Genomic DNA, 13,133 nt, shown 5'->3' on the forward strand with positions numbered 1-13,133 from the left:
AACACTGAAATGTAATTTACTTTTCTAGGACGATCCGCTGTCATCGCTGGACAATGAGGTGGGCTGCCATGTCTTCGAGCAGTGTGTGCGTCAAATGCTTTTGAAGTCGAACCGCACCATCATCCTGGTGACGCAGCAATTACAGTTGATCAAGGAGGCGGATTATGTAAGTGGCCCTGTCGAAATGTGCCAGCCCCCGGGCTAGACAGCATTTCATATTCAAATTTCTCAGCTCCGACAATTGTCCAGTTTCAGTTGGAGTTTCGTTGGGCTCGAATTGGGCTGTGGCTGTCATTCTTTCGGCTCCTCCTCCTGCGCTCGGCGCTTTTTGCCGACATCCGTTTGTTACTTTGCGCTCCAAATGCCGGGGCCATTTATCGCCTTTTGGCCATAAATGCAATTGCCTGGAAAGACCATTTGTTGCCGGTCTGCTGGCTCCCACTCCAAGGCTCCTCCAGCCCGCCTGCTTGTGCACACATTTTTACAATTATTTGAGCAGCAGCAGCAACTGCATCGCTGCAAAAAAAAAAGACAGAACAGACGCAAAAAATTTCAAATTTAAATTTCAAAATTGAATTTATTGCTTTTTGTGCTTCACCTCTTCTTTTTGCTTCTCCTGACCCTTTCATATACCCTGTAAAAGTTAAGAAGAGCTTTTAGGGGATAAAATTCCGTTGCGTGTGTATATATTTTTTAAAATATTCATTCAGATTATCGAGAGATTATCTTCTTAAAACTATAATTAATTTACCCCATATCTCTTTTGTGGGTAACAGTTACTTTTCTTGACTCGTGTTATCAACTGGTATCGAAATATTACCCTCACTTTGTCATCTGTTTTAATTATTTATTTTTTTTTGCAAAATCATCCCTAGAGCAAAAGTTTTGCAGTCTTCCATACTTTAAACGTATTGCTTTCATCATTTTGTAGTGTCTTATTAAAGGTTCAATCCTCGTCTAATTTTTTGTTTTTAAACCTGCTTTTCCAAATCTATTATCCCAGGTTTGGCTTAGCGTACCGTATCCTTCTGCAAAATGCTTAAAAAAAATATCCCTACAACTACGCGGTTTTTAAAAATATTGTTAGGTTTAGGATCGTATTTCTTGTATAACAAATCCGAATAATGGATACTTCATATCTGCTTATAGGGTAACCTCTTAACGGACACTCTTTAGTACATTATTCTTACTTGTTATGTGCTGTAATTTTTTCTCATCGTTTTCTTTCTTTCATTCTGGCGACCTTTCAGTTAATTGTGATGAAAGATGGCCGCCTGCAAGCTTGCGGCAGTTATAAGGACATTGAGCTAAAGCAGCCGCAAATAATCGCCAAATGGAACTCGATAATTGCAAAGGCAAACGAAAATGCGAAGGACCAACAACAAAAGTGAGTACACGTCGAAGCCAGCGCCATTCCCAAGAGAAATTTTGTGTTTTTTTTTGTCGGGGAGGCATAGATTAGTATATGACGGAAGCATTGTCAACGGCTTATCCCTTTGTCGGGAATAACTCAAAGAATTCTTGGTATGTGCACGCAAAGCTTTTCGCTTTTTTGTGCAAGTGCTTCGATTTCCATTAAAGTTCATTCATGACAAAGCATCTGCCTAAAAAAAAAGATGCTTGAAGAACTGGCACAAACTTCAGATAATGAGAGAACATTGACAAAGTCTCACAGCTTCCTTTGTAGTCTTAAGTCTTTGGGTTTAAGCGCATATTTTTATTTTACTTTCTTTTAGTGAGCTTTTAATTTAACCTCGAAAAAATTTTTAAAAATAAAAGATAAACACCATTAAAAATGAAAAATTTAGCCTGTAAAGAGTTATCAAAGGTTTTCAGATCATTTTCCAAATCAATATTTAAAAGCTAACCTAATCTGTAAACCAATTAAGGTGTTATTCATTTTAGAAATTGAAAACAGTTTGCCGATTTTATAAAGCATGATAATAAAACTTAATGTCCATAAACTAAACTCATTACTTAATGGTGTCAATAAATGCCACCATTAAACAGCATCTAATATAAACTTAATGGCAAGTAAAAAACTCATTCAACTATTTATCGACATTACAAAATGTATACATCATTTTCTGCAACTCTCCTACCAGTCCACAATTTTTTACGAAATTTAAAAATTATAGAAATTAACTTTGTCCGACAATTTCTTTTTTATTTATTTCATTTATTATTATTGTTTTTTATTTTTATAATTTTACTGCTTTGGGGTAGATTGTGTAGTTGATTCTTCTTAGAATAATCAGTAATTTCATTGAATATAAACATTTGCGTTAAGGGAGAAGCAAACAAACATTGGCATCAACATAAATATAAATCGGAATAGGTAAAAAGGCTAACATAGGCTGAAAGTATCCGCTACTATTGTCCATTTAAGGGGGCTGTCCGGTTATACGATCCTGCAATTTGGGTTATTGTTTGATTTTTATAATTTAGAAAATTATTACGCTAAAATTATTATGAAAACAAAAGAAGGGATGTAGAGACACCAAATTTGGTATGCGTATTTGCGTTTAGCATACAGATAACAAACTTTGATTTATTATTTATTTCTAAACTTAATTTCGTGACGTAGTATAATATGTAGATTTGGAGGGCGCAACATTGTCAGCCCGAATGCTACACTTAATGTATTTCTGACTTTTTTATCTCCTACCTATAGTCCTACTGAGCGCACGGCTCGTGAACGCTGGAAGTTATTTAAAAATGTCAGCAAATTGGGATTGCAGCGCTCAATATCGATTACATCGGAGGCAGGCGGCGGCAACGGCTCGGATCTGGATTCTGGATGCGTGGATGGCAACGGGTCAACGTCAATTGCCAATACGCTCAATAATGCTGTCGATGAGGATGACGAGGACGATGATCTGCCAGCGGTAAGTGAATTGCTTAACGCACAATTTCTTTGAATAGTAAATCGGATGAGTTTAATCGGCGCAAAATAATTATGCTTCATTGTCGAAAATGTCTCATATTCTGCGGGATAGAGAGACATTAGGTTAAATATGGACTCTTTTTTTCTTAAGCTTTAATTACTTGATTAATTATCATCTAGCGTCAGATCAGCACAATCCTCTTTAGTAGTAGATCCCGTCAAAAGGGGAACCTGGGTGTCAGGGGGTCTGGGGGTCGGGGTTACGTAAGGATTCCCAGAGAGCTCATATCACCAATTGAGGAATTGAGGATTGACGATAACCTAATAGTTAGACTCTTAAATGTGGGGTACTTATCCAAAGCTAGGTATTAATCCACAGCTTCGTTCGTTCGTTTCTTCCCTAGTCTCTGTCGCTGGCCAGTGGGATTAGCTGTGGCTTGCAGTCGGCTGGCAGCTTTCATCTGCAACGCAAGCGTTCGAGCGTTTACGGCTCACGGCATTTGATCTACGATGTGCCACTGCCCATTGACGAGTGCCAGGCGGACGATGTCATAATGCGACCACGTCGACGCTCCACGCTGCAGCGTCGCAGCAGCAGCGCCAAGTCGAGGAACTCGTGGCATAGACTGAGCGGTCTAAGCACGGCGACGGCCACGTCCACCTCCAGCACGAACAGTGGCGACCTGTTGCGTCGCAGCGTGATGACCGCCAGTTGCAGTAGTTACGCGGAGAGCAGTGCCGATGGCGGCGACTCGATCATAGGAGGAATTACACCACCGCCACCTGATCTGTGTCCACGTGCGCAGTCGTGGCAGCCGGCACAGAAAGTGCATCATGCGCCAGTGAGTCGCAACGCGTCTTCGCCACCGGCCATGGAGGCAGCCGGCGATGAAGCACAGGCGTTGCCGGCGATAGAGCAGGCTGCGGCACAGAGTCGTGGCAGCTTCCAGCAGTTTCTGCGACGCATGTCCATGAGGCGTTCCAACAAGCCAAAGCATCATCATCACCCGTTGAGCGCTGCCAACTCGATTCGGTAAATGATTTGCCTAACTGGAGTTCAAATCACTTCTCCGCCTTAACTTTATACTTCTTGCCTTCCCTTTTGCAGGAGCATTTCGGAGGAGTCTAGCGGCACAGCTCTATTGCCAACAGTTGAGCTAAGTTCAGTGCCTTCATCGCCAGCCGTTGACATGTCCAATCCGCAGCCAACAACAAATTCACAGACAACTGTCGTCGACTCTCCTCCTGCCATTGTGGAGACACCAGTGAAGCGTAAGTTATGCATCTGGCATGTTGTAACTACTAGACTCCTAGTTGCCTAGTTGCTTAGTTGCCAACTGGCTGAAGTTAGTCCATGCTCCTTTGTCCCGACTTGCTTTTCCAACATTTGTATGCATCGAAAGTTGTCCTGCGCCATATGGGTCAACTTAATCGATGGCAGACAGGCGCATACGTGATTTTCTCTTTAAAGAACTTTCAACTGCAGCGCAGCGAACACTTTATTGTTATTAAATATTGACATTCTTGACAGTTTCAATTTCGTTCACGTAGCTTTTATAACTTTACTCTGCTTGAATTCCTCACATTTTTGCATTTGCCCTTTGAGCTCACCCGAGAAGGCTCAAGGTCAACGTCTTCATCAGCGTTCCTATCAAATAACTACAGGCGGTATTTTAAGTACTATTTTGGCAGAAAAACAAACACAACCGACATCTAAAGGTAGCCTAAAAGTTTGCCTTTGAAATGTGCTCAAGAGATGAGTACAAAATGCCATGAAAAGTGAAACGCATTGAGCAAAACATAATTACTTATGGATATACTCTTGATCGGGGGTAAATATTCCTTAAAAACTAATCCTTTAATGCTGTTAATGCTTACTAAGAGGATATATACTTTACTGGGTCGGGGATAGCCGTCCTTTACATAAATTTGCACCCTTTTATACTTAGATTCAATTGTTACCGGACGAAAATGTAAAAATAGACGAAAACTTAATACTCTTGTAGAGAATTGCCCAACGGATTTGCAAATATGCGAGAATAGTGAAGCTCGTAAATACTCAGTTTGATGATATTTAGGAAAAAAATTAAGTTTATGTCTTAGAAAAAGCCTAAAGTATTGGTATTTTATAATAGTAATAGTATATAGTAATACCTAAAAACATAAGGCATTCGATAAGCAAAAAGTTTCTGTTCTTAAAGATTTCTGAAAGAATTTTAAGACAGTTTTAAGAGAAAGCACAACTTTTTGTTTACTTTTACACTTACTCTTTAACATCTCTAATTTCGAGCAGAAACTACTTACTTTACCGCTTAGCTAATTGATTTTGAATTCCCGGTAGGGCAAATGGAATAATATCCAGGGAGTAACAAAATAAAAAGGAATCTGACACTCATTTTGCATATCGGCTAATTAAAATGCGAGTCGAGGCAGCCGCCGTCTTCTTGGGCTATCAATAAACGTTGAGGAATGTGCAATAGAGTTTACAACAAATGTTGACTGCGAAAACTTTGGTAACTCTTTGCAGTTTGTCGTAATGAATATTGATTAGGGGGAATTCATTTGGCGCGACGGCAGCCGAACTGCACAATAAATAAGCACAACGAAAATATTGGCATATATATCAGGATATCAGCGTGCATATTTTCGAAACAATTCGCTAAGGCCGCTGTACAATCAGTAGTGTGTTTGTGTGTGTGTGTGTATGTGTATTTGTGCGTGGGAACTTAAATCAAGTTTGATTTTAAAAGTTTTGTACTCCCAGCGGTGTGTCAAAGAGACAACGCGTCCTGAGTGCGCCCTCAAGCTGGCAGGGCAAAAAACTTTTGTGTAACTTAATGCATTGATCTATCTACCCGCTGTCAATATTTGGCTGAGCACTTGCCGAGTTTTGGCCTGTAGCGAAAACTTTCAATTTAATCAGATGCTCGAGTGTCACAGAAATCGTCAGGGTTGCGGCTCTTAGAAATTGCAATGAAAATTGTTTGCACAAGTACTCGAAACTGATTTAAGAGTATTCGGCTATGCATATTGATCAATCAAACATTAAAAGGTCATATTGATAATACTCAAGAGTTCTCAATATGCATGTATATTTGATACAAATTTTAATTATTTATTCTGGTACTCTATTATTTTTAAAACTATCGAGCATATTGTTGCTAGAAAAATTATCAAAATTTATCAGACAGTTGATATCACCTTGAAGAGTTTTCGCGAATTATCAATAATTTTCAAACAATTTATTATCACAATGCAGCATTTAAACAGAATAAATATTTTATTTCTAAAATATTGATGATATTCTTAGCTCCAATTTCCCGAAGATACTTGCCTCCAATTTTAATCATTAATTTCCATATCTATTTACTACTCGTGACAATAAAAATCTACTCGTACGATCTTGAACTTTTTCGTCCTGTGGTGCTAAGCTTAAAGTTGCATAAATTTTCACACATTTAATTAACATTTTCTATGGAAGAACATCACTTCTCATTTTGCGAAAGGTATCATGAAACGGGTATTAAATGCATTTTCACAAAGATTTTTAAAATTTTTTGAATTTAATACTTGTATAGAACCCTTTTCTGCGGTATTTCCACACTCGTGGGTGGAATTTTCCATAAACCATAACAGTTTTAATTAAAATCCGAAGAGGGCTCGACGTTATTAGTTAAGATTGATCATAAAATATTTAGATTTTTTCCGTGCCAATAACCAAATGGTATCAACGCTTAAAGATTTGGGTAAAATGTTCTGCTTTAAACGCGCATTATATGAAAAGAACTGCTCAACACTGGAGGTGGCGCGTGTTGAGCCATGCCGATTGCTACATGTTGCACACTGTAAGAGAGTGACAAACAGAAATGCAGATGCACAAAAAATAGAATGAATACAAAGAACGCTGAAAAATGAAAAATATATATTCATTTTTGATTGTTTGGCTACGATTGCCATACGTGCGTGTTTGTGTGTATATATATGTGTGTGTGTGTGTGTGGGCATATAAAATTGAATTTTTATTGAAACAAACATCAGAAAAGAAGCGCATTGATAGCCAGACAGGTGGAGAAGCACAGAAATGGCGTCCGTCCAGAGCTTTTGCCATGGCAATCGATGCAAAAACAACACAAATATTTTATTACTCAGCCACATGGCTGGGTTACATTGCTGTTGTTTGGATTTCACAATATTTTGATAAATAATATTTGTAAAAGATGAAACAGTATATCGACCTTGACACAACTTCAATGCGACGAATTCTGAATTGACTACTTTAAAGTGTAAAGATAGAGCACATACTTAAAAATATTTGCATGATATGTCTTTTATTAATTGTTAATTTTCATTTAAACAAATCAGCTTTATTTTAAGCAATAAGAAATAAGAGCCAACTTATGTAAGCTACTGACATACATTCATAACATACATATATATGATATATTATTATTATTTAATATAAAATTAAATTGAAAGAGAAATGTAGTTTATTGTCTAGCCTGTTGTTCGGTTAATCTAGTCATCGTGAGCACGTCATCATGATTTTCAGTATTTGTATTATTCATGTCTTCTTTCAGATGTTAAAATTGACTTTAATGCATTGCCAACAAATGGGCGCAGCAACAACAATAACAATGGGGGCAATGAGCACCGCGACGACGCCGACGGCGACGCCAATGACGTTGACGTGTCAGACGTGACGTCGCTGTCAATGCAACAGAAACGGGAGCGGGAACGGGATCCGGCGCAGGAACAGGAACGGGAACCGCATCGGGCAGGTGCAGTGTCAACGTTGGCAACGGCGACAGATGTTGAACGCAAATATGGCCAAATATCGCATCATATATATCTGCTGTACATGCGCGCCTCGGGTCTGCCCATAATCATTGTCTTTTTTATCACCGCACTAATTTGGCAATGTTTGCGTGTCTACACGGACGTTTGGCTGCAGCATTGGAGCGACCATGTGGCATCGAATGTGGAGCAACCGGTTCGTACGGACATTGCCATGGATACGGACATGGCCAGCCACGAAGTCACGTACTATTTTCGCATGTATGCAACAATTTCGTGTGTTTGCATTATAATGGCCATGATATCAACACCGGCCGGACAATGGGCCGGCTGTAATGCACGCCGTAATTTGCACGATAAACTGTTGCAAACGATTTTGCATAAAACTTTGCATTTTTTTCAAGTGACGCCCCTCGGACGTATTGTGAATCGTTTCAGCAACGATATGGCGATCATTGATAAGGTAAGATTTGTTATTGTTATTGTTTCAGTTTTCGTTATTGCTGTTGTTGTTGTCGTCACTATCCTCATACCCTATAAACACACATAGCCTATACATACATATGTCTGCATAATTTTCGGTTAGCTTTTTGTATTGTGCGGCATAAAATATGAGCATATTGGCTGTTGTTATTGTTGTTGTTGTTCTGCTTTAGATTTGCCACTGATAAGCACGCATAATGCATTGACGTTTTGCGCATGTGTGTGTGTGTGTGCGTGTGTAATATATGAGTTTGTTGACGCCATTTTTAGGGTTGCTTTCATTATAGTTTTTCACTTTATTTGACATTTTCGCATACAAATTTACCAAACTTGTTAGACTATATGTGTGTGGAGTGGGGTAAACGTGAGTGTGTGTGTGTGTCTGTGTGTGGTGTATTCGGCTTGATTGAACTGACAACATTGATTGATCTTTAATATAGTGGGTGGGTTTATTATTGTCTCCTCTTAATAAATTGCTACTATCAATTTTTACTTGATTTTTTCAAATTCTTAAAGATAACAAAATATTTTGGAATATCTCGTAGATTGCTTCCAATTTTAATCATTAATTTCTATACATATTTCCTACCCGTTGAAATATAAATCTTTTCGTACGATCCTGAAGTTTTTCGTCCTGTGGTGCTAAGCTTAAAGCTACATCAATTTTCACACATTTGCTCAACATTTTCTATTTATATAAAAAACTCAATAGCCGCATGTATTCAATGTCATCACTTAAGAACGGCTTGACTGATGATAAAACTTCGCCATTTTCATTACCTCCGTCTTTAATGGGGATCAAAGATTGTATGTCACAAGTTTCGATGCTAAGGCGACAGAATAAGATACAGATGCATCAAAGTTCATATATAGGTAAAATAACAATAACGATCCACATTAATTAAATCATTTAATCAATTTCAGTCTGTCTGTAATAAAAGTCGGTAAACATTTTAAAATCCAGCAATAACTGATTTGATCAGCTTTCATTATAGAACAAAGGGTCTTCTTCTTGTTCTTTTATGGGTTCTATTAAACAGCGATAAAATGAAAAAAAAAAAAAATTATTTAAAGATTCACAAATTTGCTTATGCATATGATATTTATTATTTATGAAAGAAAATTCAAATATTTTGTAATAATGAATTACGTACAAGAAGCTTCATAAAACTTTTGAATAAATGCTCGAGATCGTATGCACCTAGTCAATTGAAAATTAGGTTTTTATTTGCCTGACAAAATGTGAATGGTTTTATTTTGGGCAGAGCTCAAACTGCATGCGTGTGTAAAATAAATCTTCAATCATTGTGCACTTTACAAAAGGGCTGGCACTTTGTAAAATCGGAGCGGCAAACAACAAAATTTGATTATGAAACATTGCTGGCTGGGCATTTGTGTGGGGCACACATTTGTCAAAATGTGAGCCCTGCTACACATTCAATGGATAGGTATGGAGCTGCAAATTGTAGTCGTTCTCGTTAATTTTGGCAAACGACAGGCTTTGAGCCAGGCCAGAATCGAGCCGTGGTGTGAAGCAGGGAGAGGGCAGGCTGCGGCATACACAAATTTAGTCATTTGTCAATTCGTGTTGCAAACGAGCAAAAGTCATTTAAAAATTTCTGCCAAAAAGCCGCAGAACCAACCTACCTGGCTGACTGCCTCCTGTCTATACTGTTGCTGCTGCTGCTGCTGCATGGCATGGCATATGGAGCTCAAATTTTCACTCATCTACTAGCCATAGACACACACACACACACATACAAGCTCATATTTATATATTTTCATTTACAGAAAATCGCTGCAACCAGCCAACGCTTGCTGCAGTTCACGCTGCTCTGCCTGTGCGCCATATTGATAAATGTGAGCATTACACCCTGGTTTCTGGCCCTCACCCTGCCCATTTGCGGCGCCTACTATGCCATCCAGAAGTTCTACAGGTGCTCGGCGCGGTAAGTGATGTATTCTCACACATATTTCCGTGTAATGCTGACAAAGCGACTTACATAATTCTTGAGCTAACTGTTACAAATATGCAATATGCCATGCCCCCTCACATTATTTGCAAGTTGGCTAACTTTTAATATTGCTGCAGCCCTCGCATTTATGGTTGGGCAAATTGTTTAGAAAAGTTATTCAAACAGCCAGCCGAGTGTATGCTAGCCGTCAACGTTTTGCCGCCCAAAGTATTTTGGCCAAAGGCAGTTTAAGTTGGTCAGAACTTCGCATTGTCAACAAAAACAATAGATTTTTGAGCTGTTGGCAACCTTTTAATACCATTGTGGTAGAGTATTTCAAATTAACGCAAAAAACGTGTAACACTTAGACGAGTGTGAAGTGAAAAGTAATTATAATGTTCATATTGTTATGATTAATATCTTTATTCATAAATCACAGTCTAGTTGATATAAATATCTAAAGCAAGCAATCCTCTCATATGATTTTAATCGACATCGGCCTTCCATAGATGTTAATAAATCTTCTGTTCGCCAGTAAGGGTATTTAGACTTCGGCAGTCTGCTGATGGCAATTAAATCTTGCTTCTTTATCGCACTGGCTCGGTGCCTTTGTGTTTGTTTAGATAGTGCGAGTGGCTCTATTAGCAGATTTCTATCTAAGTATTTGTGGCTTATAATTGTCTCCCAAGCATATTTTGTAAAGACAAAGTTTACTGAATTTTCCCAGCAGTTCCGAAAGCCGACTGGAGTCTGATTGTTGTCGTCCATTCGTTGGATGGACCTCTAGAGAAAAAATAATTTAAAAGAACATTTTCAAAACTTCAAACATTTTATAGAGTTTTGTAGCTTAGGCAATTTATTTAAACGCATTTGATTGAAATAGTTTTGAAAATATTGCATTCTTAATAATTTATTAAAAGTTTTAAATAATAAAATACATACATATATATTTACAAAGAGAGGAAAAGCATTAAATAAATATATGTATATAATGTATATTTTTTATACTTTGCATTAAAAAATATGTATAAGGTTGCATGAAATATAGTTTCTTGGCTTTTATTAACAAACCCATCTATAAGCCATATTCGATTATTATTTAAATGCTAATCAATATATTAAAGCTACAGCTATCCTTATAAATCTTTGCATAGTTTTTCCATATATATATATATATATATTTTTTTCTGCAGGCAGCACTTGTTTTGTGTTAATTATTGCAGTAATAATAAGTGTTGAATAGGCATTTGTTCTATTTTTTAAATCTTGTAAAAACAACTAAAAATAAGAAGATACCATGTCAAAAAAGTCTTCTGAGCAAAACAGGATTTATGCTTTTAAGGCTTTACAGCATTTTAACTATTTGTTATGCTTTTAACAAAGGAATTCACTTGTAAAAATGTCTTGTTATCAAGGAGTAAAGAGTAAAAATAATTTTTGTTATGCATTCCACATGTTGACCAAGATAAGTTGACCAGCAAGCACTTTGTTGGCTGTTGCCTGTAATATTAGTTAGATTTTGGCTTCGCATAAGATATGTTGGATTAATACTTCCAAAATACAAACTTTTAGTACAGTTTGAGTAGGAATATATTTTTAAGATTTATAAAAAATTATTTAACTGTATCTGTAACAATGCACAAATGCAAAGAATGGTGATCGAAATTTAAATGCAATTTGCAAAGGCATTTATCGGCCCTCAATTTAACGTACAAATTGTCTATTTCAGTGAGCTGCAGCGCATTGAGAATTCAACAAACTCACCGGTCATATCGCATCTATCGGAGACAATACAGGGTGTGACCACAATACGTGCATACAATCAGCAGGCACGCTTCACCGAGATACTCTTCAAACGTCTCGAGGCGAACACAATTGCGTTTACCATACTGAATACGAGTAACCGTTGGCTGGGCATATCGTTGGTAAGTCCTTTGAGTCCTTTTGGCCCCATCTGCATTGTCCGCTGTCCACACACTCCAGACTGTCTGCTGCGGTCCCACTGTGCTGGTCAATATGGCAGCTATGCACATTTGATTTCTGTAAAATTTCCCTGTGTGCGTTTCAATTCAATTGGCATTTCAGTTAGACAGACGCGCCCTACGTTTATATAGCGTTCCGATGCAAATATCAGATAGTTCTGGCCGTGTGCAGTTTGCAGTTGTTGTTGCTTGTTGCACATGCCACACCGGTGATGGGAGCAGCCCCTCAGGTTTCTGTCCGACTTCAAACATACATAAGTACTTAGGTTGTCAGTCTGCCAGCCTTTGCTTGACTGAGGCAGTAGTGCGGGGGCGGTACAGTTTACAGTGTTCAAGTGTCTGTTATGGATCTTAAGTATCCATTGATTGCGCTCAAATTGGTGCACATGGGGTTGACGTGCACAATTGTGGCATCTGGAATTGTGCCATGTGGGCTGGGCAAGAGGCTGCTTGCTTTATTGGGTATATTGACAGTGCGGTCAGCTAATATGCATAAACACACACATTTGTTTGTGTGTATATGAAGTTGTAGTTGTTGGAATTAATTCTCAATATATTGGCCGTGCAGTGACGCCTTGGACAAACCCCAAGCACTACTTAAATTGCATACCTCAGGTGCAAGCTTGCAAGTGTGGCTAAGTTAAACATTCCAATTGCTGGCTTACTGACTGATATTTAGGAAATTCGGATTGACCTATGATTGCCTGGCAAGGGGTGCCAAAATTCATCAGTGTGTCTTCAATTTTTATACCCTTGCAGAGGGTGTTATAATTTTGTCAGGAAATATATAACAAATAAAGGTAGACATCTCCGATTCCATTAAGTATATATATTCAAGATCGGCATCAACAGCCGAGTTAATATAGCCATGTCCGTCTTTTTATCTTTCCGTCTGCATGTTTCTATGTTCAATGTCGAACTGGTATCTGAGGTTTAAAGCTATCTCTTAAAACTTTTTTGCTTATCAGAACAGCTCGACCAAACTCGGTATTTATTAGTTTCAGTTATTAGACGACCTCATCTGACAAAGTT

General features: G+C 38.1%; 1 protein-coding gene across 2 annotated transcripts in view; it reads left to right on the plus strand.

Moving 5' to 3' along the window:
* The window catches only part of Sur (Sulfonylurea receptor), a 54,855-nt gene that overhangs the window by 32,270 nt on the left and 9,452 nt on the right, over positions 1–13,133 (plus strand). For both annotated transcript variants that reach the window (XR_010437333.1, XM_064692007.1), the window contains exons 11-18: positions 29–166; positions 1,251–1,387; positions 2,675–2,888; positions 3,292–3,920; positions 3,996–4,159; positions 7,465–8,144; positions 9,956–10,113; positions 11,849–12,044. Coding sequence is in view for 1 of the 2 variants with exons in the window: in XM_064692007.1 (XP_064548077.1) it covers positions 29–166; positions 1,251–1,387; positions 2,675–2,888; positions 3,292–3,920; positions 3,996–4,159; positions 7,465–8,144; positions 9,956–10,113; positions 11,849–12,044 (2,316 nt within the window). In the remaining variant the exon portion in view is untranslated. The remainder of the gene's footprint in view (positions 1–28; positions 167–1,250; positions 1,388–2,674; positions 2,889–3,291; positions 3,921–3,995; positions 4,160–7,464; positions 8,145–9,955; positions 10,114–11,848; positions 12,045–13,133) is intronic.

Source organism: Drosophila montana, unplaced genomic scaffold (genome assembly GCF_035044405.1).
Source record: "Drosophila montana isolate Dmon_TW-CO22-7 unplaced genomic scaffold, ASM3504440v1 contig_3513_1, whole genome shotgun sequence".
NCBI classification, from domain to species: Eukaryota; Metazoa; Arthropoda; class Insecta; order Diptera; family Drosophilidae; genus Drosophila; species Drosophila montana.